Source organism: Rhinolophus hipposideros (genome assembly GCF_964194185.1).
Source record: "Rhinolophus hipposideros genome assembly, chromosome: 10".
Taxonomy (NCBI): domain Eukaryota; kingdom Metazoa; phylum Chordata; class Mammalia; order Chiroptera; family Rhinolophidae; genus Rhinolophus; species Rhinolophus hipposideros.
In genome coordinates this window covers 21,261,377-21,289,205 of record NC_138056.1, presented here as the reverse complement: position 1 = coordinate 21,289,205, position 27,829 = coordinate 21,261,377, and the positions used below count along the sequence as shown (strand labels likewise).

Genomic DNA, 27,829 nt, shown 5'->3' with positions numbered 1-27,829 from the left:
GAATTATCTCTTATTTCCTCTAAATTTGGAGATTCTAAAATTGGGGAGGAAGAGCACAGGAAGACCAGAAAATTAAGGCCTTGTTAGAGAAGGGACTATTCATTCATGAAACATTGAGTGCTGATGATACTAATAATACTTATAATAGCGAGTACCGTGTGTGATAAGTGCTATGACTGCCGGTAGATCCTAAGCCCATAATTTCAGGCTTATTATTACTTACTGGTTCTACAGATACGATAGAGTGCCTAATACACGTGGAAGGCTGAACTTAACTTAGTGCCTGGGCGTGAGAGGGGTAGAGTGTAAACATGACTGAAACGGGAATCAGTCCTCAAGAAATGTAAGGCTTTCTTCACAGGAAACTGCCTGTATCAGTAACTCGTCAACAAGAGAGGGAGTGAGAAGTGCCATGACATGGGTCAGGTGAGGCGCGGTGGGAGGCCGAAGCAGAGAAAAGGACTTTCTAGTTGAGGTACTGGGGGAAGAAGCCAGGGAGAAAGTGGCTCAGTGGCCATTTGAGTCAGGATGTGGACAGGAAGTAATACTGAGGAGGACATAGCAGGCCAAGAGAGTAGCAGTCCTAGGAAGGAAGGATTTCTAGAAAGATTCACCTGTACATCCTTGTCACTAAGAAGACTGTTCTCCACTCCCAGCTCTTCTAAGACATGAGTTGCTTCTGCCCTTTGTACAAAGTAGCTCTGGCTCTAGGTCTCTCATGAGATTACAGTTATGCTGTTGGCTAGGACTGCAGTCTCATCTGAAGGCTGAGGGAAGATCTGCTGTGGGGCTCACCCACATAGTGTTGGCAGGATCCAGTTCCTTGTGGGTTGCTGGATTGAGGGCAGCTCTCATCATGGCCCTCAGAAGAGAGAGAGAGAGAGAGAGAGACTAAGAACAGAAGCCACAGTCCTGTTATGACCTAATAGAGTGCATGACCACTTATCATTTCTGCCATAGTCTGTTCTTTAGAAGTGAGAAAATAAGTAAAACCCCAACACAGGAAAGAGATCGTGCAAGAGTGTGAATTCTGGCAATCTTTCGGAATCCCAAGAATCAGAGGAGACCCTCCTAGAGGTTGGCCACCACACTTGGCCAATAGGAAGGAGCAGCAGGACCTGGGGTCAGAAAGAACACCGAGCTGCTCAGGGAGGGCCTTGGAAGTATTTGTAAAGACTGTAGGTTTTACTTTAACAATTGCTGAAGTGTGAAACGACCCATCTACAAGAATGTTTTCTTGTAAATAATTATAATAGGGAAAGATTGGAAATCGATCCTAATTGCCCATCAAATGGGTTCTGGTTGAATAAGTGATGGCACTTCTCTTTGTACAAAGCACACTGTGCAGCTGTTTATTAAAAAGAATTGATGCCAGGCTTGGGGCTGGAAATACAAGATGAGCCTGAAGCATCCTCTGCAGAAAGTAAACAAGTAGTCCAAAAAGCAAACAAACAAACAAAATCATAATGGGGGGGGGCGGTGTTGGAGGGTTGCAGGAGCCAAGTAGAAAGAGCTCCCATGGCCAAAGTTGGAACAACTTGAGTAACAGATTAAATAATAATAGTAAATAATAGTACTGGATTATAGCTCAGAGAGTAAAATAAATATTCATCAGTCCATCTGATGTAAATAAATAACTGAATAACTAAATAAATGAGAGGAAGCGGCAGATCTTCCTTACAGAAAAATTCCAATGAATGAATGTGGAGGGAATGAGAGAAATAGAAAATCATCATTAGAACAGCATGGTAGTAATTACTGCAGGAAAGATCCATGAGTGCTGAAATTAGTGGGGAGAAGTTTAAGCAGAAACAGGCAATCTGCATAGTTGCAAAGGATCTCCTCCACGATATTTATTACTTTCAAAGAGAAAGAGAACCTGTCACAGATTCAGTCCAACGTGGGATCGTGGACTGAATTCTAGGACAGAAAAAGGACATTAGTGGGGAAAACTGGCAAAATCTGAAAAACATTCTATTATTTAGTTAATATAATTGTTCCAAGGATAATTCTTAGTTTTGACAGTCATTAAATTTATTTTTTGAAAAAGGAGAACCTGGCATATAGTAAGTACTGTGTAGGCATGTGAAACAGGCAAAATGGTACTGGGTTTAGAAAAAATTATGTATGTATGTGGTTCATTAAATGAAAAAAAAATTTTTAATTACCATGTGTGTTAAAAACAGTAAATACTTGCTAATATATGCCTGGATGATTTCTGGAAGCCTACACAAAAAGAAAGGCAACCAGTGGTACCAGTGGTTGCCTCTGGGGGATGGGTATGGGGGGAGGTGGTGGCTAGAAGATAGATATGGGAAACAGTTACTTCTCCTGCATATTCTTTCTTACCTTTTGAATGATGAACCATGCATATAGTTCCTATTCAACAAATAAGTTTTAAAAAATCTAAGCAGTCACGGGGGCTCTGAGATTTTCAGGGTTCCCTGTCCATTCCCCCAGTAACTCTTGCTCCATATCAGTGACCCAGACTCTCCTGGCACCCTGGCTGGTCCTTAGTAGAGGGTCAGTAAATGGTTAATGGCTGAGCAAGTGTTCTCTGGTGTTGGCCCTTCACAGAATTCATCTTTGTATCTCATCAATCCATGTGGGTCCTCTTATTGCTCTTCCTAAGGAGGCCCCCTTGAGCCCTCGGTCAGTGACAGAAAGCTTATAGTTCTTCACTTGCTTGTTTTAACACAGCCCCATTAATGTTTTAAAATGCGTGCCTGAGCCCTCCAGCCTGTGTTCAATGTCTGGAGAGCTTTTGACAGGGATACATGGATTTTAAAATGGCCCTGGGGATAGTTGGTGATGATTTTCTCTTTAAAGAATCAGGCAGGTAACGTTACCTTGAATCCTTCACTGCCCCAGACCGTGTAGTTATTCATCTATTATGGAACAGCCGGATTCACTGAGCTGCTGCCCAGGAGATCCTCTGGTGTTAGAATGAAACCCCCAGCGTGAGCACATTAAAGCCTCCATCAAACCTTCATTTCAGGAAGCATAAAAAGGAGACTTCCAGGCACCTCTCACAGGTGGATCGCACAGTCGGGCACATTGCCCAACCACCCAGGGAGGTGGTGGTGACAGAGAGCAGACAGATTTTTAACCACCCGGGTATTTCATATCCAAGATTAAAACTCAAGTTTGCCATTTCCTGTAGGAACATTTCAGTCGCTCACTTCTACAGACACTAAAAAACAAGAGCCATTGGAATTATGGCCGGGAGGGGTGTGCTGAATTTCTTCCTTGATTTCTTGATTTCGCCATTTACTCTGTAATGATTATAGTAGCTTTATCATGATCCGCACATTTTGGTTATTCGAGTAACTTCCTGAAGAGACTGTATACTGGATAAAAGCAGCTGGTATATCTTTAGCTCACTGCTTGTTATAATGCCTGCTCAAGGAATCAAAATTAGACCAATGTAAGCCAGTCAGTGTTTTAGGCTTTGTGGACCATAGCGTCTCTTGTCAGAACGAGGCGACTTGGCCATTGTGTCAGGAAAACAGATGTAGACAATACGTAAATGAATGGCCAAGACAGTGTGTGGGGACAGAGCTCCAAAAAGCAGTTTCCAGGCTCTCGGCCTCACATAGAAAGGTGCTGGCTCGGGTAGTAAATGGCCATCAACTGTGATCAGATGGCCAGCAGCTGTGGCTAGTTGGCCGTCAGCTGTAACCCGTAAGCCATTGGCCACTAATATAACGGCTGTGGCTACGCTAGCAGAAGATGGGGGCTGGCAAGAGCGGATTGCAGAGGCGGATGCCGCCGGCGAGAATATAGTGATATGATTCCCCTACCTATGGCTCCGTGGGTGTTCCTTTTGGGCCTCACCATGTCCTGCGTTCCTATGTGGGGAGCGGGACCAGAGACCCCGCCTGCCGCCCCGCACGACACATGGCGTAGTCGGCAGAATACGGTGCTGGCCAAAGCTTTCCGAAGGGCAGTGGAGCAGTTTGTGCGTATGAAAGCTCAGTCTGAAGAAGACCAGGAGGAGCAGCTGCCGGAGAGCTCGAGCCCCGTGGAGGGGTGGGAAGACGTGGACGGTTCCCCAACCAACAGAGGCCGGAGAAAGCGGAGGTTGTTGCCGCCCTGTGGGCTGGGAACTGCTTGCTGAGGCAGCCTGGATGTGGGACTTGTCCCAGGAGGAAACGCTTGCTGAGTCCTCCTTGGGAGATGAGGGTGAGGTCAAGGTCATCCCTCACCCCCAGGACAGCCCTGGCGAATGACTATGGTCTATGAGGAATTGCCTTCTATCCCTGATTTAATGGACGCTTGACTGTTTGGGAACAAACCACCATGTAGTGGGACTGGCGGATGTTTGCTTTTGTGTCTTGACCGGCGCCATTGATAATATGTAAGCACCTTGATGTGAGCCGCTGTTGTTCCAGCACGGTACCCCGAGAGGCCCAGAGAGAGAGTGGCAGTGCCCTGAGGCCCTGGCTGTGTCCAGGAAGTCTGGCTGTGTCCAGAGAGAGTGGCAGTGCCCTGAGAGCCCTGGCTGTGTCCAGAGAGAGTGGCAGTGCCCTGAGAGCCCTGGCTGTGTCCAGAGAGAGTGGCAGTGCCCTGAGAGCCCTGGCTGTGTCCAGGAAGTTTGGCTGTGCCCAGAGAGAGTGGCAGTGCCCTGAGAGCCCTGGCTGTGTCCAGAGAGAGTGGCAGTGCCCTGAGAGTCCTGGCTGTGTCCAGGAAGTCTGGCTGTGCCCAGAGAGAGTGGCAGTGCCCTGAGAGTCCTGGCTGAGTCCAGGAAGTCTGGCTGTGCCCAGAGAGAGTGGCAGTGCCCTGAGAGCCCTGGCTGTGTCCAGGAAGTCTGGCTGTGCCCAGAGAGAGTGGCAGTGCCCTGAGAGCCCTGGCTGTGTCCAGGAAGTCTGGCTGTGCCCAGAGAGAGTGGCAGTGCCCTGAGGCCCTGGCTGTGTCCAGGAAGTCTGGCTGTGTCCAGAGAGAGTGGCAGTGCCCTGAGAAACTCTGGCTGTGCCCGGGGAGACAGGTGGTACCCTAAGAAGCCCAGGAAGTCTGGCTGTGCCCAGAAGTACTGGTGGTGCCCTGAGAAACCCTGGCTGTGCTCAGAGAGCCTGGCTGTGTCCAGGATGTTGTATTCACCTTCAGGCTCCTCGCACAGGGACCCTCGCGGAAGACACTTATCGCGTAGATTGTGAGGCGAGATCCTGTAGGGGCGGAGTGTGGGGACAAAGCCCCAAAAAGCAGTTTCCAGGCTCTCGGCCTCACATAGAAAGGTGCTGGCTCGGGTAGTAAATGGCCATCAATTGTGAACAGATGCCAGCAGCTGTGGCTAGTTGGCCATCAGCTGTAACCTGTAAGCCATTGGCCACTAATATAACGGCTGTGGCTACGCTAGCAGAAGAGAATGGGGGCTAGCAAGAGCGGATTGCAGAGGCGGATGCCGCCGGCGAGAATATAGTGATATGACTCCCCTACCTATGGCTCCGTGGGTGTTCCTTTTTGGCCTCACAGTGTCCTGCGTTCTTATGTGGGGAGCAGGAGCGGAGACCCTGCATGACAAATGGCTCAGTGAGCAGGGTCCCCTGCACGACACATGGTGTAGTCGGCAGGATATGGTGCTGGCCAAAGCTTTCCGAAGGGCAGTGGAGCAGTTTGTGCGTGTGAAAGCTCAGTCGAGGAAGACCAGGAGGAGCAGCTGCCGGAGAGCTCGAGCCCCGTGGAGGGGTGGGAAGACGTGGACGGTTCCCCAACCAGCAGAGGCCGGAGAAAGCGGAGGTTGTTGCCGCCCTGTGGGCTGGGAACTGCTTGCTGAGGCAGCCTGGATGTGGGACTTGTCCCAGGAGGAAACGCTTGCTGAGTCCTCCTTGGGAGATGAAGGTGAGGTCAAGGTCATCCCTCACCCCCAGGACCGCCCTGGCGAATGACTATGGTCTATGAGGAATTGCCTTCTATCCCTGATTTAATGGACGCTTGACTGTTTGGGAACATACCACCATGTAGTGGGACTGGCGGATGTTTGCTTTTGTGTCTTGACCGGCCGCCATTGATAATATGTAAGCACCTTGATGTGAGCCGCTGTTGTTCCAGCACGGTACCCCGAGAGGCCCAGAGAGAGAGTGGCAGTGCCTTGAGGCCCTGGCTGTGTCCAGAGAGAGTGGCAGTGCCCTGAGAGCCCTGGCTGAGTCCAGGAAGTCTGGCTGTGCCCAGAGAGAGTGGCAATGCCCTGAGAAACCCTGGCTGTGCCCGGGGAGACCGGTGGTACCCTAAGAAGCCCAGGAAGTCTGGCTGTGCCCAGAAGTACTGGTGGTGCCCTGGGAAATCCTGGGTGTGCTCAGAGAGCCTGGCTGTGTCCGGGATATTGCATTCACCTCCAGGCTCCTCGCACAGGGACCCTCGCGGAAGACGCTTGTCGTGTAGATTGTGAGGCAAGACCCTGTAGGGGTGGAGGGTGGGGACAAAGCCCCAAAAAGCAGATTCCAGGCTCTCGGCCTCACATAGAAAGGTGCTGGCTCGGGTAGTAAATGGCCATCAATTGTGATCAGATGGCCATCAACTGTGGCTAGTTGGCCATCAGCTGTAACCCGTAAGCAATTGGCCACTAATATAACTGCCGTGGCTACGCTAGAAGAAAGAATTGGGGGCTAGCAAGAGCGGATTGCAGAGAGGCGGATGCCGCCGGTAAGAGTATATTGGTTTGACTCCCCTACTTATGGCTCCATTGGTGTTCCTTTTTGGCCTTACCGTGTCCTGTGTTCTTATGTGGGGAGCGGGAGCGGAGACCCTGCATGACAAATGGCGCAGCGAGCAGGACACCCTGCGTGAAACAGTGTTTCAGTAAAACTATTTATAAAAGCAGGCAGAGGCCCAGACTTCACCAGCCCCTGGGCTAAGCATGGGGTACTAGAAGACAAATGGTGCAAGAAAGATGGTAAAAGAATCCAGGGCCAGATCAGAGAGGCCTGTCTTGGCCATTGTGAGGGGGTTGGATCTTTTCATATAATGAGCAGCCATCTTGTTGGCCTCCTAAAAAAATTTCTGGATGTTGTGCAGAAAATGGATTGGAGAGGAACAAGACTGGAAATTGACCAGCTAGGAAGTTCCCGTGGTAACCCGTGCAACAAATGATGCTAACTGGTTCCAAAATTTGGAAGCAGTATTAGCAGGACCTTCCCCCTGGACATGAGTTGGACACCAATGGAAAAGTGTTGGGTAGGAATGAAAAGGAAAGGCGGGGACCAGCTGATACTGGGACGTCATCATCTAGGGTGGCTAGGGATGGCGTTGTGGGGTCGTAATTGATATTTGATGATGATGTTTGTTTTCTCAGCCCCCACAAATGAGATTGTATTTGAAGTGACAATGGCACCCCAGAGGAAGATTTTTCCTCTCCCCGGTTTTCAGGGTTAGCTTTTCCCTGCAATGCCATTTGTGTGTGATTATACAGCGCGCACAGACTGGTGACGGCATTGCTGCTTCCCGCATCCCACTTGAGTTAGCAGTATTCACTCTGGCTGCTGACACTGCAGGCTCAATAAACCATTGTATTATAACTCACCAAGCCTTATTACCAGACCAGAAACCAACTGACCATTGAGTTCAAAGAATGTCTGCTAAGCATTTAATTTTGCCGTTTCCCCCATACTACTCCAGGTAAATGAACGCAGTAAGCAATTGAAATAGTAATTCTGTACTGCCCTCCTGATTCAGCAAATTCCAGGAGTCACGTGTATCCATTTTAAGCAGGTTGCCTGTAAGAATAGCCCAGGATACAGGAGCCAGGGGTGGCTGAAACCACTCTTTGCACAGGAGAGAGGTGCCCTGGAAATCTCAATCCCCTTTGATGGTTAGAATGAATAGAACATTGATCCTGGTACTTGAGCTCATTACCAAGTTGGATACCCCTCTTCTGCAGGCTCACTTTGGCTTTAGCTTTTTGTGGTCTGCAGTAGAAGTGGTCTGCCTCCCACCCCACCCCCGCCATTGCGCTCTTCTGCTGACATTTTTTTTTTAGGCCATTCCACAATTGAGCAGAGTTCTAACACGGCCACCCGGGCCCTAGCTCCCAATTACCCTCATCATTGAGTTGTGCAGGCAATCTGAATTCCTATTAAAAAATGCCCTTTTCTACCTTAAGTAGCCAATTAAGTTTCTTCCCCTCCAGCTAATTCTGTAACTGCCCTGGGCCTGTGTCTTAGCAAAGAGGCCGTTCGCCACCCAACTCCTGGGTTATCACTGGCGCCCTGCCTCCTGAGAGGCTGAGCTCGAGCTCTGAGGGCACAGCAGCTGTTAGCTGGCCTCACACCGCTCTGGGGTCACCGGAGGCTTTCCTCCATACCAGCGTGCTGTCCCGTTGTCAGTCACAGCCGCTGGGAACAGTTGGCTGTCTCATTAACACTTGTTGAAAATGCAGGGACTTTCTTGCACACTTCCTGCCCCCTTTTCCCAAGGGTGAGCACAGTGAACGCGGCATGGATAAGCACCCCTTTGGCCTTTTGGAATAAGAACTACTGAGAATTCCCAGGGAGATGCCTGCCTCATTCTGCCTTCAGTCTCAGAACTGTCTCGTCTCTGACTCTCTCTCTCTCTCTCTCTCTCTCTCTCTCTCTCTCTCTCTCTCTCTCTCTCTCTCTCTCTCTCATTTTGAATTTATTCTCCTAGCTCTTGATAGCCCTGGAGTCCGAGTTCCCTCCTGGCAGATGGGTCCCCTCTCTGATTTCCCTGTGGCTGGGGCCTTGATGGCTCCTGCTATGGTCCCTCTGACGCTGGGCAGGCTGGCAACGTAGATTTGCCCATCAACCTCCTTTCGGTTCGTTTTAGAAACTTGAGTTGCCATGGCAATGGTTCAGTGGGGTTTTCACGGTTCTCTTTTGAATCAATCATTTGCTGGTCTGCCCTTTAAATTAAATTTTTCCATCCGCATCTAAATCGGGACAGGAGATGAGCTTGGAATGGGATCCCCAAAGGCGCTGCAGCCCCACGACATGTTTTTTTAAACGGGAAAGCCGGGGTGGATGTGCTGTGCCCTTGGTTGATAGTGGTCAGGACAGTGTCTGTGACAGGCTGCAGGAGTGGTGGGGATAACCCAGGGCCATGTTGGACAGAAGCGCCCCAGGGCCTCCCCCATGCCTGAGCGTCTCCAAGGTCAGGTCCCGGCCATTTTGGTTCCAGAATCCCCAGCGCTGACCTGTGACCAGGGCTCCACCAGTGAGTAAAGAAAGCCAGACTTCATCTTCAGTTCTCAGCACAAGCCTTGGAAGGCCACAGCTTCCGAGGCCCTGAAATCCCACCTGTTCTTCCTGCCTTCCTCAGGGCAGCAGTGTTTTCTCATGTCTGCCAGTCAGCGCTCACACGGCGGCCCTTTTTGGCCCTTTTTAACGGAGGGATGTCTTCACACAGATAAACAAATGCAAGCTCATGGTTGGTTCACTTGGCTCAGATTTGAAAGAATAGTCTTGAATGTTCCTATCAGCTCTGGGGTGGGTATGTTTTTAATCTCAACTTTACAGATGTGGTTTAGAAAAGGGCAGTAAATTGGCCATAGTCACTCAGGTGCTCTGTGGCAAAGCCATAACTCTAAGCCAGTTGGTCAGACTCCGGACGCAGAGTAACCACCATGCATGCTGCCTCTTCCTAATGAGATAGATGTTTCCTCATTGTACTTAACATCTTACTTTCCTATGTACGCAGACGAGCACGTGATAATATTAGCGGGTATTTCTGCAGACTTATTACTGCATGACAGGGAGTCATCTACATGAGCTCTAAGCCCCACAACCACCCAACGAGGTGGTAGTGGTGTTCCTACTTTGCAAATGAGGAAACAGCATTAGACTTGCCCAGCGTGTCACAGGGACTCAAGCAGAAATGGGAGTTGGGCCAGACCTGGGGACGTGGATTGGCTAGTCAGTGAGAGACTGAATGGACAGACGGACAATACCCACACTGTGTATAAAAGCAGAATGCTGACCCACAGCCTACAGCAGCCGGCCCCGGAAGCCAACCCGTTATCTGCAGTAACCAGCCAGGAAGCCAAACAATAGCCACTTAATAATGGGCCCCAAACATCCAAGACTTGATTAATAACTCAGAGCTTCCCTAATTTTTATCCCCATTTCCAGCTTAGGACCAAGCGGAGAAAGCCAGATATGCTCTCCTCACCAATCACATGGGATGCCCCACGTGGAGTTAGGCCCCTCCAGCTTCCCCAGGCACACAGCCCCCAGTGAGGACGTTCCTGAAGCCATCCCTTTTTCCCACTGTACAGCTTTCCCATCCTCTGCCTGCCTGCCTTTGAGTCTGTGCCACAACGCAACTGATGGTGGCTCACTCCCTTGCGACAGCCGGCTCTGAATAAATAGCGTTTGATTTGCTCATTGGGTGGGTTTTGGCTTATTTGCACATCAGGGTGCAGTGGCATGGGTGCCAGCTCTGAAAGAAGGTGTTGCTGTGCGTGAGCTGGTGAGATGGCCATGCAGGCCGGTCAGCATCAGGCCAGGCGGGCAGCAACAGTGCTCCTAAGCCACCTCGCCTCCAGTGTGTCGTCAGACGTGTGGCCTGAAGCAAGATGTCATTCGGGGTGTAGCGGAGGGAAGGACAGCGTGTGAGGAGAGCACAGACAGGAACCATTTCATTCCGACAGAGGGGAGCGTGGAAAGCTTCATGAAAGTGGTCGCGAAGGCTGGGAGGATGGGAGGCCTTGCCAGGTGAGATGGGGGAGGGGGTGAAGGTCACGGGAGCGGAGTGGGGAGCCCTCCATCAGCATCCCCAGCCAGCCTCCACGCCTCTCCCTGCAGGCACTGCTGACCTTCGCGGGCGGCCTCTGCTGGCCTTACCGTCTGGCTTCCGGGTGGCTTTGGTCAGTAGAAAGCACCAGTAGGAGGTTTGCATGGGTGGAAAGAGGAAAAGGTCAGGATATTTTGTTCCCCCAGCTCCCTTTCTGCGAGGACACAGGTTGGCAGTGGCCACATTAGTTCACAAAAGGCCTCAGCTCCTGTCAAGACTCTCGGGTCTGACTCAGTTCTAGAAGCCACATCGTGACCCCTCAGGCCTGAGGTTTGCAATGGCTTCCCAGCGTCTCTTGATTAAACTCTTTCAGTCTCCCCTTTTAATCCAGGAGGCTGTGGGGAGTGGGTTATATTGCCCCCATCTAATTTGTGAGAAGGAAGATTCTAGAAGAATGGGACTGTGTTTTTTGGTACAACAAACATTGTCTTCTTACAGTCCCGAGCTCAGCCAGCTGCCAATGAATAATAATGGGACGATTTCAGCCACAGGGTTGTTTTCCCATTCCCCAGAGCAGAGCGTCTCAGCAGACTTGTGTGGGACCTGTCCTCATACCATGTGTATCTCTCGGTGTTGGTCGGACAGACCCGGGCTCAAGGCTCAGTTCTGTCACCTCCTGACTGTGTGACCTGAAGCACAAGACTTTATTTCTCTGAGACTTATTTTTCTCACCTATGAAGCTAAATGAGGTCACGGCCATAAAGCACTTGGCATATCAGAAAGGCATTTAGTCTCATGTGAAAGATGCAAGTGCTTCTGGCAGGAGTACAACATGCTGAGAGCGAGGCTTTCAGAGCCACAGAGTTAGAGACCCTCTGCCCACTTCCCCCGACAGTATTTACTGAGCACTGGCTTGGGTACTGGGGACATAGCAATGAGTGAGCAGACCTGGTGCCCCTCAGAGTTATGTTCCAGTTGGAAAGAGATGATTCCGTACAAATGTGAACAGTGACAGGCAGTGACAACTACTGTGAAGACAGATGAGGCCAGGGTAGGAGATGGAGAGGGATGACAGTGGCCCAGGAAGTCCTAACTAGCCTAGGAGCAGAGACCTGAGTGGGATAGAGTGTGAGTAATACAAACGTCTGGGCAGAGGGCACAGCATGAGCAAAGGCCCTGGGGCAGGTGTGTGCTTGGAGTGTTTTAGAGCCATAGCAAGAAGATGTGGGGGCGACGGGGAGAGTGGTCTGCAGCAGAAGGAACCAGAGAGGGCCAGGAGTGGAGATCAGAGTTCAAACGGGCAAGATTATTTAGGGTCCAGGAGGCCATGGCGAGGATTTTGGACTTTGTACTGAGTATGTGAGAAGCCACTGGAGCATTTTCAGAAGAGGAGTGACATGACGAAGGGATTTGGGTTTTAAAAGAAGGAGCACCTTGCTACTAAGGGAAAAGAGACTATAGAGAGCAAGTGGGGCACGGCGGAGAAGACCTTGGGCTGGGAGGAGGGTGGCAGTAGTGGAAGGTGTGACACATGGCTCTAGGGATGGGACCCGCTGGTGTGCAGCCCTGATTGGGATCAGATGTCTTGTGCGCCCCTCTGAGGAGTCTTTGCCCTGCCAGCACTGGGGCCAGAGCACAAGACCCCACTGTGTGCAAAACGAATCACTCTTTCCCCCGGGGTACCCGCCCGGGTGGTTGTGTTCAGATTTTTCTGAAATCTCCAGAAGCCACGAACTTCTTCATGAGCAATAAAGCTCCCCCTTGGGAGTTTCACTGGTAGTGCTTCTGTTTATCCGTCCTTTTCCCTAAATTATTCAGAAAGGTTTCTGCATTCAGAGGCTCCAAGTGTGCACACTCAGCATTTCCCCTGGTAATGACATGTAACAGGCAGACGTAACGCCGATGACCCGGTTATGCAGGCGCCGTGACGAATGGCGCGTGTGGAGAGCAGGGCCCCTTGTGCATTTGTACAGGATCAGCTCCTGCCTCCTCCGTCTTGTCAGGTGTCAAGATGGCAGGGTGTCACCGTCTTCCCAGTGGATGGAATCTCTTATTTCACACTCGGGAGCTGCTGCACAATTGGAGTCTCCTGGTACTTGGCAGGCCTCTGTCGAAAATGGTGATGCTGAACCTTACCTGGGAGGGAGTGGCCTGGAGGGTGGAGCCTACCACGGCACAGAGGGGGAGGGGGACTAAGGCAGTCGCTTCTGTCTCAGCCTGGCAGCCACAGCCCCAGAGCTTCCTCTGACAGATGCCCAAGGGCCAAGCATGCCCCTATCTGATTCGTGAAAAGACACCTTCCAGAATGTTGGGAATGTGCTTGCTTGGAACATGGTGTGAGTTCTGTCCATCTCAGCATAGCACCAAGGTTGAAGAAATAGCCACATCCTCTCATAAAGCTTCACAATGTACATTTGCCTGTAAAGACTCTAAAAAGTCCTGTCATGATTGCTATTAATAATAACTAGGGTTTGTTGAGTATTTGCTGTGTGCCTGACACACCGTAAACTTTTTTTAATGTGTTTTCTCTTTTTATCCATCAAACAACCCTATGACGTGGATTCCACTATTATCCTATTTCACCGATGAGGGTTCTGAGGCTCTGAGAAGTAAAGTAATGGGTCCTAGGTCACATAGCTAGTAAGTGACAGAGCGGAGAATTAAATCTAAACCGTTTGGTTCCAGGGCCTGCACTCTGAACAGCTAGGAAGAAAGTGGCTTAATTTGTCAATTTTTCTCACACCTGTTTGACCAGGTACTCTTTGTCATGAAATATCTTACATTGATCAGAGTCTAAGATTGAGACTACACTGGAGTTATTGGAGAAAGGACTCTATTGCAAGTACAGTAAGGTGGGGTAACAAATGGACAGAAGTGGGAAGGAGGGGGTGGGCATAGAGAACTACCTGGGATGATGTAATGGTTTCTGGCATCAGACTCCTGGGCACAAACACTAGTTGTACCATGTGTTTGCTGTGTGGCCTTCAGTAAGTTACTTAACCTCTCTGGGCTTCAGTTTCCCCATCTATAAAATAGAGTTGTTGTAAGGATGAAGTGAAATTGTGCGTATGGGATGGAAATTAGCGGCAAGAGTTCTAGTCTTCACACCTCAGCGTCAAGGTTACCCTCACCTTCTTAGTCAGTGTTTGACTCTGTAAATGACAAGATTGTGAATTACCATGTTTCAGAGTCGGTTTACAGATATAAAACAAAATATTTGTGGAGTTCCTACTGCATTTACAAGGTTGCATTTGGCGCTGCCTAGGGTTCTAAGGAGAGAGCCTGGCCTTTGTACATAAGGAACTCCTCTTAATGGTGAGAGACATGTGAACACTGAAAGAAAGTCATGGGTTAAGAGTAGAGATTCTGTCTGGAACCAGACTGCCTGGGTTCCTTCCGGTTCCTGCACTGGCTAGCTCTCATAATAGCTATTAATAGTAACGGAGGTGTACGGAGTCCTTGGGCAGGTTCCTTAACCTCTCTGTGCTCCCATTTCCTCGTGTGTAAAACGGTCTGCTTCTTAGGATGGTGGTGTAGTTGCCTAGGGCTGCCGTAACCAATCACCACCAACTTGGTGGCTTAAAACAACAGAAATGTATTCTCTCACAGTTCTGGAAGCCAGAAGTCTGAAATCAAAATAGTGGCAGGGTTGGGTTATTGTGGGGGCTCTGAGGGAGAATTCGTCCCATGCCTCTCCTAGCATCTGCTGGCTGCCAGCACCTTGGCTCTCCTTGGCGTGGGGACTGCCTGACGCCAGCCTTGCCCTGCATCTTCACGTGGGCTTCTCCCGTGCTTGCTTCTCTGTCTTCTCCTTTTCTGTGTCTCTTAAGGACGCCCATCTTTGGGTTTAGAGTCCACCCTCATTCCGGATGTGCTCATTTCGAGATCTTTACCTTAATTACATCCGCAGAGACCTTTATTCCAAATAAGGTCACATTCTGAAGCTCCTAGCGGACTCATCTTTCAGAGGGACACCATTCAACTTACTACAGGGGGTGTAAGGACTATAAAATCAGAGGTAACTTGAAAGCACATAAGCTATGGCTGATAGGACGAGCACTGCTATGATAATTATTATGATGATATTACCATTTTACTCTTTGTTTTTGAGTTAAGGAAATATGGGTGGTGGTGATGGTTGTTAGTATTGCATGTATTATTATTTAGTTCGGATCAGGAGTGGGGGACGGCTCACGAGGCCAATAGCGTTCCATACTCCAACTCCGGCCTTCTTTCCCCACACCCTCCGGGGGTTGGTGCTAGGAAGCCCAGGCAGGGGAGGCTGCAGAGCCTGAAGGCCTGGCCAAGGAGGGGGCGGGGGGAGCCACTGAGGGTCCTTGATCAGAAGAAGTGTATAAGAATTCCACAGCGGCCCAGAGCTCGGTAATGTTCAAACCAAGGGAGCCTTCACAGGATACAGGACAAAGAGGCTACAAATGGTAAGACCCACGGGGAGGTTTCTCTTGCTGGCCTGGGCCATGTGAAGGGGGACCAAAAGCAGAGATGGAGAAACACTGCAGAGCAGGAACACCACGCTTGGTGGCTCGGTGTGGACCGAGAAAAGGAGACACTTCAAGTCCATCCGAGTGTTCACAGCCAGAGTCCAGGTGGCCAGGGAAACGACCACCCTCTAGGAGGCCGTGCTAGGAAGTCATCGTCCCAGGGACCACAGATCACTAATTTGTTCAGTATCTACGTTGGGCACCGACTATCAGACAGTGGACAGAGCAAGCCTGGCCCTCTCCTCGTGGCTCTCACAGTCTGGTTGGTCTGCCTGAATGTGGTCGTGGTGTTTGTAATAGGACAAAGAAAAAAAGGAAGGAACCTAAATGTATACCAGTACGGGCTCTCAACGGATAAGTGAATTGTGAGGTATCTATACGATGGGACGCTGCACAACTACTCTAACAAACGTGGGTGGGAGGGTGGGAGAGGAAAGATGTCCATTTGCAGAAATATCTACAGCATGCAGAGAAGTACATGTGGGTGTCCACGCATAGAGACTTGGCTTTTTTTTATGCTTCTCTTTTTTTTTTTTTTTTTTTTTTTAATTTAGAGACTTGTTTTTGAAGGATGTACATATGCTGCGAATCAGCAAATTAAGGCCAGTGGGCGAATCCAATCTGCCGCCTGTTTTTGTAAATAAAGTTTGGGACATAAAACACTCATTCACCGGCGTATTGTGTATAACTGCTTGTGCGCTGCAAAGCCAGAGTTGAATAATTGCAACTGAAATCGTGCGGCCCACAAAGCATAAAATATTTACTGTCTGGCTCTTAACTAAAGATGTTTGCCAATACCTGGTCCAAGTGAACGTTGTTTCTCTAGTGGAATTCTAGAGGGTTTATGGGGGGAATTTTGTCTGTCTTGATCATTTCTATATTACTTTAATTTGAATCATTAACATGGGTTTTATAATCAGAAATCAAGTTCTATTTCTGCAGACTCACACTACCTGAGTTTGAGACTTAACTGCAAAGCTGTAGGTATCAATATACTTATTGGCATAAGAATTGGTATACAGCTCAATCAGACCGAATAGAGAATATAGAAATAACCCAGACTGTGTCTGGTCAATTGATTTTCAACAAAGGTGCCAAGGTAATTCAATAGGAGAGGATAGGCTTTTCAACAAATGGTGCTGGAACAGTTGGATCTGCAAAGGGAGGGAAAAAAGAACATTGAACTTGACATTGTACCATAAACAAAAATGAACTTGCAGTGGATCATAGATGTAAATGGAAGAGATAAAGCTATAAAACTTCTAGGCAACGATTTCTTGGATGGCATACAAAAGGCACAAAATGTGAGAGGAATAATACGATGGACTTCATACAAAAAATTTTTTAAATAACTTATCGTCAGAAAGACACTGTAATGTAGATAAAATGACAAGCCACAGACTGGGAGAAAAAAAATTGCAAAACACATTTCTGGAAAAGGACTTGTATCCCAGAACATATAAGGGAATCTTACCAGTCAGTAATAAGTAGTCAGACAAACCAATTTAAAAACAGGCCCGAGATTTAAATAGGCACTTCACCAAAGACACACAGATGGCAAATCAACAATATGAATAATGCGCAACATCATTGGTCATTGGGAAATGCAACTTAAAGCCTCAGTGACACCACCACACACCTACTAGAAGGGCTAAAATTAAAAAGACTAACCACATTAGGTGCTGGTAAGGCTGCAGAACAACTAGGGCGCAGGTAAAGTGCTATGGCCACTTTGGAGAACAGTGTGACAGTTTCTCATAAAGTTAAATATACACTTCCCTTATGACCCAGCGGCCTTACCCCTAAGTATACACTCAAGAAATATGAAAATATAGGTTAACACAAAGATCTGTAGTCCAGAAACTGGAAACAACCCAATGCCTTCCCTCCCTACTGCAACTTAAAGCCTCAGTGATAAGGATGAGCAATTGTGGTACATCCTTACAATGGAATACTACTCAGCAATCTGAAGGAACGAAATAACAATACTTACAGAAACGAATGAATCTCAGCATTTTGCCAAGTGAAAGAAGCTACATACCATACGATTCCACTTGCATACCTTTCAGTGGTTTCCATTGGCTGCAAATGACAGGAGGGGCTGACTGCCAAGGAGCAGCAGGGGAACTTGTCGGGAGGGGATGGAAGGTATCTTGTTTGTGTCGATGGTTATGCAACCACTTCATTGTGTTAAAACTCATCCAGTTATACCTCTTAAAGGGGTAGGTTTTATTGTGTGCAAATTATACCTCAATAGACCTGACTTTAAACTTAAAATAGAATTTTTTTTTAAAGGCACACAGGAGTTGATTTTTCAGAAGGATGAGGAGTCAGTTTGGGGCAGTGAACATTCCAGAACAGGAATTCTGGATTCCAGAAATCGGGCTGGAGACTTTGGAGCCATCCTCAGGGCGTGGGGAGTCATTAAGGGGTCTTGAGTGAGTGAGTGACAGTGGGGTGTGAACCCCCAGGAACACGCACATCACAGGGAAAGAAGGAAGGAAAAACAATTAAAAAAATAAAACTAAAACAACCAGAAAGAAATGCACCATCATCCGAGGCAATGCCAAAGGGAGAGCATAATGTGCATACTTTTAGTAGAAAATATAGTACAAATAAGTAGTACAAAGTATAGAAGAATGAACAATGAGCAGTAAGTCTGTCCCTTGCCTCTGTTCCTTTTCCTAGAAACTACCAACGATCGCAGTTCGGTGTGTCCTTCTAGAAGTATGCTATGCATTCCCATCTGAACTTTGCTTTCTTATTTTTTTTTAATAATCACAATATCTTTCAGGTTGTTCCATCCGTGTATGTAGAGCGGCCCTAATTTTTTACGTAGATGTGGTATTGTACGGATACAGTGTAATTTAATAAGCCAGGCTGCAATGGATAGATTTTAAGAGCTTTCCTGATGAATTTGCTTTTACAAACACTGCTTCAACAAATATTCGTGTTAAGGAGTTATTTCTCATGTGTGTGAATATATTTATTAGATCCCTCAGAGTGGAACGTCTCTGTCAAAGGATACGTACATTTTTTATTTTGATAAGTATTTTTAACCCTGTCACCAACGTGAGTTATACTAATTGACCTGCTCCCTAGCCGTGCATGAATAACTATGCCTGTATTCCCAAGTCCTGGCCAGCAAAATGTGAAATCCGATGTTGCTTTTGCCAATTTAATAAGGAGGACAAAAGGTATCCTGTAGGAAATTTAATTTGCACGGGGAGGAAGGAATTTCTGAGAAGCAAAGGAAAGCCAAGTCTCAAGTGCCACCTGCGTTAGTCCCGCCATCAGGCCAGACAGCGCCTCTTATGTGAATTTTAGAAAGCCACCCTTGTTCAAGACACTTAACTGTCATCTGCTAGAAAACTGTTGTGATGACTACACAAATCTGTGATGACTTTGAGGGGAACAGCACCCCTAGAGTTGTGCAAAATACAGCCCACTCCCTCACAGGCGGCAGCGGGTGCTAGCCCCAGATACAGAACAGGAATTCGAGCTGTTTAACAGTGGAGCATGAGGGCATTAGCTTTGAGGGACAGCCAGAATAAATGGAACCTTCATTATTATCCATGGATGGTGCACTTGGAATTCAGGTCCAAGGCAACTCGGATATTAGTCATTTGGCCAGGGGGCTTATTAAGCTCTGAAGAAAAGGGAGTCTAGTTAATGAATTAATACAAGATGACATTTTACACACAGAGCAAAAACGAGACCCGGCACCACTGAGTTATGTAACCTCATAATTTCTCCAGCAAATGTGATTGCCGCTTCTCGCCTGCCAAAGTGGGCAGACCTGGAGAGAGCCTGCTTTCGGAGCCATAAATGAGATTAAGATCCACACGCATTTTACATTCCATCCATTTCTAAGGAGCTCCCTCTTGTATTCTTAAAACCACAAGTGGTTGCGCAGAAGTCAATGTTTTAACATTCCTGGACCCATTTGTTTTCTGTGTGAAAATCCAGCCACTTTCCTCTTTTAAGAAACATATCTTACTGCAAAGGAACTCATTCAGTCCTTCCCCTCTCCCCCACTCTACCCATCAACAGCAGAGTCTCCCAGCCTGTCTCTAGTCCAGAGAAGTTGATAAGGATAAAGGAAAGAACGTGAAAACTAAGAGTTAGCATTAACTAGTTTGGGATGATGAAACATTCTGGAGCTGGATGGTGGTGATGGTTGCACCGCAATGTGAAAGCACTTAATGCCGCTGAAATGTACATTTGAAAATGGTTAAAATGGTACATTTTATGTTATATATTTACCATCATAAAAAAGAAAAAGAACTGTCGTTAGCTGAGTACGAACCCTTACCAGGCACTTTGCTCAGCACTCTGTGAATACAATACATTGTATTTTACCTTCCGAGTGACCCAAGGAGATAATTATTGTTGTTTACCCAGCGCCACCCCAGTTTTAAAGATGAGGTGTCTGAGGCTCCTAAAAGTTAAACAACTTGCTGGAGCAACAGCCACAAGTGACAGCCCCAGGATTCAACCCGTCAGTTCTGCTGGAGATAACAAAATAAAGAGGGTATTTGGTTTTATGTCTGAATTCTGAAACATGCACATACCCAGGCCCCCACCCAGCTTTTAATTATCTGAACCGAGAACAGACAGACCTCCAGCAGCACCCCTGAGTGACAGCTCGTTGTCTCCAGAAAAATCCAACACTGCCTCCCTCCCTCAGCTGTCTGCAGCAGGCTTCTGACTTTAGTCTGGGATTTTATCTGCTGCTTTCTGTACGGTTAGTCACCGAAACAGTGATCCACCGGAACGCCGTAGCTTTTCGTCCGTGTTTGAGTATAGCTGGAAAGAAAATTAACACAAAGCTTGAAGAGGAAGCTTTCATTTGTGTCAGATTAGGATTATTTGGGGGAACCAGGAAAGACTGACATCGGGAAAGAAGATAGTATGTTTCACAGCGTGTGGTTTTTGGAAGCTAGAACTATCTGGGTTCTAATGCTGACTCCTCTACTTACTTCTGTGTGACCTTAGACAAGTTAATTCACCTCTCTGAGTCAATTTGCTCATCTGAAAAATAGGAATACTAAAGTTAATAACACCTACCTTACCAGGGTGTGTGAATACACAGATTTTTTTTTTTGCATTGAGCTATATGCATTTATTGAGTGCCTACTGTGTGCCAGGCACACACTGGGGATACAGTGATGAACAGACCAGGCACACAAGTGGGATTTAGTAAAGCTCAGCCTGGCTCCAGGGCCCGAGCTCCCAGTGGCTGCTGCTGCTGCTACTTCAGGTGTACATTTTGGCCCCTGTGGACCCACTAAAACCTCCTCACTGCTTCAGAGGTTCAAAGAGCGCAGGATACAGTCACGAGATTTGTTCACTTAGATTATTCTTCCAGCTGTGCCACAACCATGCGTAGTTGTTGTTTTGCAAAGATGAGGGGTTTCCAGCTTTCTACGAGGAAAGGTTTCCTTGCTACTCAGGTTTCCTGTGCTGGCCTGGACCTTGCCGTGGTCGCCAGCTGTGTCCTGCTGACTGGGAAGCCCCTTGCCTGAGTGTTTGACGTGTGACTCATTAGTACATGTGGAGAAGAGTATATTGGTCACCTGTGAGAAGTGGGCATTACCAGACCTTCACCCAAGGGCCTCTGAGGAAGTGCCTGCAGATTGCCTAGCAGGTAATATTAGGGGCTACAGGGCAGAGGATTGGGCATAAGGCCCTGAAGTCAGACCTGGGCTCGGCTCACATGGCTCCTAACTCTGTGACCTGGGTCAGGGGACCCATTCTCCGAGTTTCACTTTCCTCTCCTTACAGATAAGGCAATTACAGCACCTACTTTGTGGAGGTGCTGTGAGGCAAGTAGATGTGATAAATAAAGCAAGTATTTGTACGTCTGAGCATGTACCGCCACAGCACAGCGAGTCAGCTGTTGGTAATTATGCACTCATTTCATGCTCACGACAGCCCAGTGAAGTGGAACTATTACTATCCCCATTTCACAGATGAGGAAAGTACTACACAGAGAGGTTGACCACTTTGCAAAGGGCACACAGCTCGTAAGTTGAAGGGCTGGGATTTGAACCTAGTCTGGCTCCGGAGTCCATGTGCTGTGTGCCATTTGCCTGTGCTATGGGGGCTCTCTAATCTTGGAACCTTGGCGTGGGGCCTGGCATAAAATAAGCACTCTGCAAGCATAAGGAACCCAGACTCACTGACCGGCGTTCCTTGCGTATGGTACATTATAAATTTCCAGTGAAAAACTCATTTCTGCCATAGGAACTATCACTCCTGTTCCCTGAATGTTGTATTTACTGGGGCTAATGTTTTTTAAACAACCATATTGGAATATAATATATGTAACAAAATTTTCCCATCTTAAAGTGTATAATTCAATGCGTTTTAGGAAGTATACCGATTTGTTCAGCCATCACCATATCTAGTTTTAGAATATTCTCATCACCCCAACAAGATCCCTGATGCCAACCCCATGAGCAGTTAATCCCTGTTCTCACCCCCTGCCCCAGGCAACCATCAATCTACTTTCTGTCTATAAATTTGCCTTTCTTGGACATTTCATATAAATGGAATTAGACGACGTGGTCTTTTGTGTCTGGCTTATTTTGCTTAGCAGTGTTTCTGACGTCCATCCATCGTGTTGCATGTATGAGTACTTTATTACTTTTCATGGCCAAGTAATATTCCATTGTGCCCTAGCCCACATTTTGTTTATTCATTCACCAGCCGATGGACATTTGGGTGGTCGCCACCTTTCGGCTACTGTGCGTCATGCTGCTACGAACATTTGCTCGCAGGTCCTGGGACTGACTTGGAAGCCGAAGGGGTGAGCCAAGGTGGTAACAGCTCTCCTTTCCTCTCCCCTCGGGGCTTTCTCAGAACCAGGCAGCGGGCAGGTGTTCGTGACTTCGGAGAACCAGCTCGTGTACTACCCCAGCATCACCTACGCCATCATTGGCAGCTCCGTCATCTTCGTGCTGGTGGTGGCGCTGCTGGCGCTGGTCTTGCACCACCAGCGGAAACGGAACAACCTCATGACGCTGCCGGTGCACCGGCTACAGCACCCGGTGCTGCTCTCCCGCCTGGTGGTCCTGGACCACCCCCACCACTGCAACGTCACGTACAATGTCAACAACGGCATCCAGTACGTGGCCAGCCAGGCCGAGCAGAACGCGTCGGAAGTGGGCTCCCCACCCTCCTACTCAGAGGCCCTGCTGGACCAGAGGTGCGTACTGGATGGAAGAGATTGGGGTGCAGAGCTTGTCCCATCGGGGGAATGGCGCATGTGCTGGGTTCCTGGGTCTTGCCAAGGGCTTGCTTTCAGCTCTTGTAGGCAGCAGCGGTCTGACCTTTACTGAGTCCTTACGAAATAATGCCTATGTGTGACTGAATCCTGGCAATGACTCACTGAGGGAGATGCTATTTTTGCCTCCGTTTCACAGATGAGGAAACTGAGGCTCTTGGATTTTTAGTGACTTGTCAGAGGATATTCGGTTAGGATCCTGGCCAACTCGGAGCCCTCCTCCTCCCTGATAATCCACACCGACACACGCACAGGCCATTGACGCTCAAACTCCAGGGCCTCTCCTGCTGCTGCAGAGCACTGCCCATATATATCAGGGGTTTGCTTAATATTTGTGAATGAATGAATGGATGTGTGAACAAATGTGCTCTGAATGAGTGAGGGAGCCAATTAATAAGGCCCTTAACTTCACTTGGCTTCATCAGTAAAAATAAAGGGGGTGGAATAGAGGACTCGCAAACTTTGGTAAACAGCAGAACCCTCCTTACAAATGGAGCCAACCTGCAAAGTCAAAAAGCAGAGTTCTGTGGTGGAAGTGGGTAATGGACCTGAATCCTGCCTGTTCAGCCTTCCTCTCTCCTGTGGTGACCTCCAAGGTACCCAAAGAACCATTTGGGAAGTCCCTGGAGCAGAGCGATCTGAGTCCCCTTTGGCTCCATGATTCCCGTGCCCTCCCTGCAAGACCCCTGCTCTGCATGCATCCCTCTTCCTCTGCCCCCAGGACTCACCGTGCGTGGGGTGAGGGATTTTGCAAGCCGTGTCCCCAGGGTGACTGGGCTCCCCTTGGACTCTCTCCACCGTCAGCTCTTGTATTATTTAATCTTCATTTTCCCTCCTCATGAAGGGTAGTTTCAGCGGATGGTTCTTAAGGATCTCTGTGCAAATAAGGAAGCGCGTAAGAGCGCAGGAGCTCACACACCTCTCATATAACCTTTTATTTGGACCATCCAATGTACAGTAAGGTTAAAATTGCTGAAACTGGATACAAAAGGCCTGGGCTCAAGTCCCAGTGCTGCTGCTTACTAGTTATTTGTGACCCTATGCGAGTCATATAATGTTCCTGCCTCAGTTTCCTCCCCAGGACAATGGACATAAAAGTAACGCCACCTCTTCTCATGTTCGTTAATTGTGAATGTCAGGTATGTGACGTGGTGCCTGACTCGCAGTGAGCTTTCAGTAGATGAGAGCTGAGAAATGAAATGTCTCTTCTGTTTAGTAATTTCATTGTAAGCAAGGAGTCATTATTATCCCCTTCTGCAGATAAGGAAACCACGGTGTTGACAGGATGTCCTGTCACTTACCCAAGTCCACACAACCAGGTCTACCAACTCTAGTTGGCTTTCAGTAAGAACCCCAAATTCTGTGGCCCGTCAGAGGCTCCATCAGAACACCAGGTCAGCCGCTTGGCCGCAGGGCCTGGCACGAAACGGCTCTGCCAACCCAGCCAGGACGAGCCGAGAGTATATATGGCATCCTCACTCTGGCTCCACACAGATGTCGTGGTTTTGGTACAAGCCAGTGGGAGCACACCGACCTATTCCCAGTCCCTTTGCCTGGCTGCATACCAGCCGTTTTCCTAGTCCTGGGATTGTTTCTCCACTTGGAGGACACATCTCCTTCCTCGTCTCAGCGTCTACCGAGAAACAGGCAGAAGTTGGTGCTGCCTGCCTTGCCTTGGCGTCTCCTAATGCATTCTTTTCTTTCTCCTCTCCCTCGCCCTCCTTCCTTCTCCATTGCAGACCCGCATGGTACGACCTTCCTCCGCCACCCTACTCTTCCGACACTGAGTCACTGAACCAAGCCGACCTGCCCCCTTACCGCTCCCGCTCCGGAAGTGCCGACAGTGCCAGCTCGCAGGCAGCCAGCAGCTTCCTGAGCGTGGAAGACACCGGCCACAGCCCGGGGCAGCCTGGCCCTCAGGAGGGCCCCCCGGAGCCCAGGGACTCTGTGCCCAGCCAGGGCACTGAAGAAGTTTAAAATCCAGTTATTCCAAAGTCCACATGGGTTAATCTGCTCTGACTTGTTACCATCCTAACAACTTGCGCTCATGGGACGCTCCTCAGGGTGCTTCAAGGAGTGATGTGGGGTGTCAGCTCTCTCTCCATTCCCCTCCGCCCCCAGATTTCAGGGATTTTTTTCAAGGGCAACCTGGCATTTTTCTGGCCTCTCTGTTGACATGATGTATATTGTGCCTCTTTTCTGAGCGGTTACTCTTCCATCGGGACCCAGGATCACAGCATGACTCTTTAGATCATTCTTCTGTTCCTGTTGGAATCTTGCTGAGTAGGGGATTTAAAGTGGGATTTAAGCAGTCCTGGAGAAAGCCTTGTTTCTGTGCCATGTTGGATGTTCAGAAGGGCAGAAAACACTGGACCACATTGTCAGTGGGCTGCCATCTTACAGCTCTATTTGAGGCTTTGGGTTGCATGATCCTACCAGGAGGCCATCATCATTGGATGGCCAACCTGGAGAGAAGCCAGGCGAGCATCGAAACCTTGCCCTATTTATGATCTTACCCGTTGCTCAGCGCAAGCAGTGGCCAAAGAAAACTTGTCACATGAGTAATACCCTTCAGTCTTTGGCATTTTCATTTTGGTTTTGTGAATGATCCTGAAACTATCTATTCTGGATAGCTTCTGGCTTTAAAATTTTTCCCGAGAATCCTCATTTTGAGAGCTTTTCACCTGCAGCAAATACGATCAGCCTCATACCAGAATAAGCAGGAAGTGCCTGCCAGGAGTTTATCCAAGTTCTCAGCTCCTGAAATGCAGGCTGCCAAGAGCCTAGGCCTGCTTTGGTGTAAGTCCCTTCCCTGGATTCTGCAGTGTCGCCGTCCCAGCTGTGACCTGCCTGTAGCCAAGGGATGGGCAGCCAACTGGAGCTGTCCTACCGTGTTTCCCCGAAAATAAGACCGCATCTTATATTAATTTTTGCTCCAAAAGACGCATTAGGGCGTATTTTCAGGGGGTGTCTTATTTTTTCAACAATGTGCATTTATTTTTTCAACAATTTACACTTATTTAAATACAGTCATGTCATCTTCTTCTGGAACATCGTTATAACATACTAAATGCGTCCGTCTGACTGACGATCTTAACGGGCTTATTTTCAGGGTAGGTCTTATTTTTGAGGAAACATGGTAATAAATGCTGTGGCCGTTTGCCCCTGTAAACCACACCCAGCCTGCCTTGCCCGTTCATGCGGCTTCAACACGAGCCTCCAGAGTTCCCTTAACACTCAGAAGTCATTTTACCTGTGCATTTGGACTTGACACTGGTTTCTAACACACATGAGAACCATATTCATTACCTCCCACCAGAGCTCCCAGATGCCTACACTCACAGACTCCCTCCCCAAGACCCAAATACCAGCCCCCGAGTTAAGCTTGGGGTTACGGTTAGAGTTAGGGTCAGGCCCCTCCCAATATCCCCTAATTTCTCCCCTGAGAGACATGGACAGTAGACAATTTGGAGTCAAGATTTACCATTCGGACTTGGTTTTTTTTGTTTTTGTTTTTTTAATCTCTTAGAAATGCATTTGAAACGGTGTGTTTGTTTTTTCCCTTCTAGTTAAGGGACTATTTATATGTGTATAGGACCGCTGTCATTTTTGTTGTTTTTTTTCTTTAGTGAGGTCCAAAGAAAGTTGCGAAAGGAGGTCACTCACGCCTTTGTCCCGCTAAGCCCTCATCACTAGTCCCTCCAGACGGACGGGCCTGAGTGCCAGGCGTTCGTGCATTGTTGCACTTTGAGTGGTTATTTATCGAGTTCTCAAAGGTTGTTGGAAGAGGGACTTTCTCCCTCAGTATAGTCTCTGTGTTTCTGCTTGCTTTCCTCTTTCTCTGTGCCCCTTCAGCCACAGGGCCTCTCCCCCTGGGGAAATAATGGGTAGAAACATAGGCGTTATTTGGCAAGAAACTGTCGGGGACAAAACTGGAATCAGGTGGAGTCACCCTGGGCAGCTCTCACCCGTTCATAACTTCTTTTCACAGCTGAAGAAACTTTCAGTGGCCTCTTTGATGTTAATTCAGATGGAGCCTGCAGAGGGGGGATGAAGTGCCATTCAGTGATCCTGTTCTGTAGACTTGTGTTTTTTAAAACCAAATCCAAAGAATTTTACTGGAAAGCTAACCACTTGTTGATTTTTATTTTTTTAAAGAAAGGAACCTAGTGAGACTTGCATCTTTCATTTTTAAAATAACACTGAGTTATTTTCTGAGTAATCCAATAAAGAACTTTTAATGGCAGCCAGAGTGTGTTTGGGGACTCTAGCTGAACATTTCATCTCCTGTGAGTCAGAATGGCTTTATTTCTCCCTTTGATGGGCCCCTGCTTCTGTTTGGTGCTCTGAAAGTTGTTTAGAGGAAAGGATTCTAATTTTAATTAATTGTGCAGTGAATTAATCTCACGTACTTTTCTGCTTCCAGGCATCTTAGGAAAACAAATGGTGTTAGTAGATAAGGGGAGCCTATTAATGTTGTTAAAAAAAAAAACAACAACAACAAACACACACACACAGAGACATTTTTATTATAGATTTGATTTTTTTAATTAATGTTTTTAAAAATATGTAAATAGGACACCAAAGCTGCAGGGGTTTGGGGTTTTTTTTTCCCCCTACTCAAAATAGCAAATAAGTGGCAAGCTTTATTTTTTAACTCATTCCAATCAGGATATTTTTTATACATTGCCTAAATCTATGCAAACCCGGAAAACCATCTCTGTTCTCTTTTCTCAAATGAGATCGGCAAATCCTTTTTTCTTTTCAGCACTAAAACAATTTCACTGTGATCAATAATTTATCATCTGACTCAACTCCCTCTACTTTGACGTTAATGTTTTGGAAAAAAAAAACAAAGCTAGGTGGTTAATAGTGTGTGATGTTCAAAGCTGATGTAAACTGGAGAGGTTGTTGTGTGTGGTTGCTTTTTGTTTCTTGGTTAGGTTTTGTGTTTTTTTAAATTTTATACTTTCAAATAAACTTGCAGTTTTCTTCGCTCTATTGGTGTGAATGGTTTTTAACCCACCTTTCTCCTCTATGGAGCTAGAAAGAATGGACAGTCACTACTGTCGTGTCTTCTGCAATGAATTCATGGCTTTAAGTGAGAAAAAGGAACAATATGTTGATGGCACCTCAAACTACGATGGGCGTTTAAGGGTTCCCCAGCTGGTACGGTTGAAATGCAGAGGTGTCGTCATGGACACCAGTTAGTGTCATGGGCTCCAGGGTGTCAGTTCAGAAAATGGGCATTAACTGCCTTCACTCCGACCCTGTTGGAGGGCAAAAGGCATGTGACTGTGAAAACGCTTAACAGCTTCTGACCCCGTATTCAGGCATGTGCTACAACTCTGCG

General features: G+C 47.8%; 1 protein-coding gene across 3 annotated transcripts in view; it reads left to right on the top strand.

The window, feature by feature from the left end:
• Positions 1-27,477, top strand: part of LDLRAD3 (low density lipoprotein receptor class A domain containing 3) — a 222,268-nt gene extending 194,791 nt beyond the window's left edge. For 2 of the 3 annotated variants that reach the window (XM_081062970.1, XM_081062971.1), the window contains exons 5-6: positions 22,053-22,398; positions 24,216-27,476. In XM_081062970.1, coding sequence (XP_080919096.1) covers positions 22,053-22,398; positions 24,216-24,453 — 584 coding nt within the window. In that variant the 3' untranslated portion in view covers positions 24,454-27,476. Of the gene's footprint in view, positions 1-22,052; positions 22,399-24,215 lie in introns of all 3 variants that reach the window. The other variant, XM_081062969.1, reaches the window with a different exon arrangement.
• Positions 27,478-27,829: the final 352 nt, after the last annotated feature.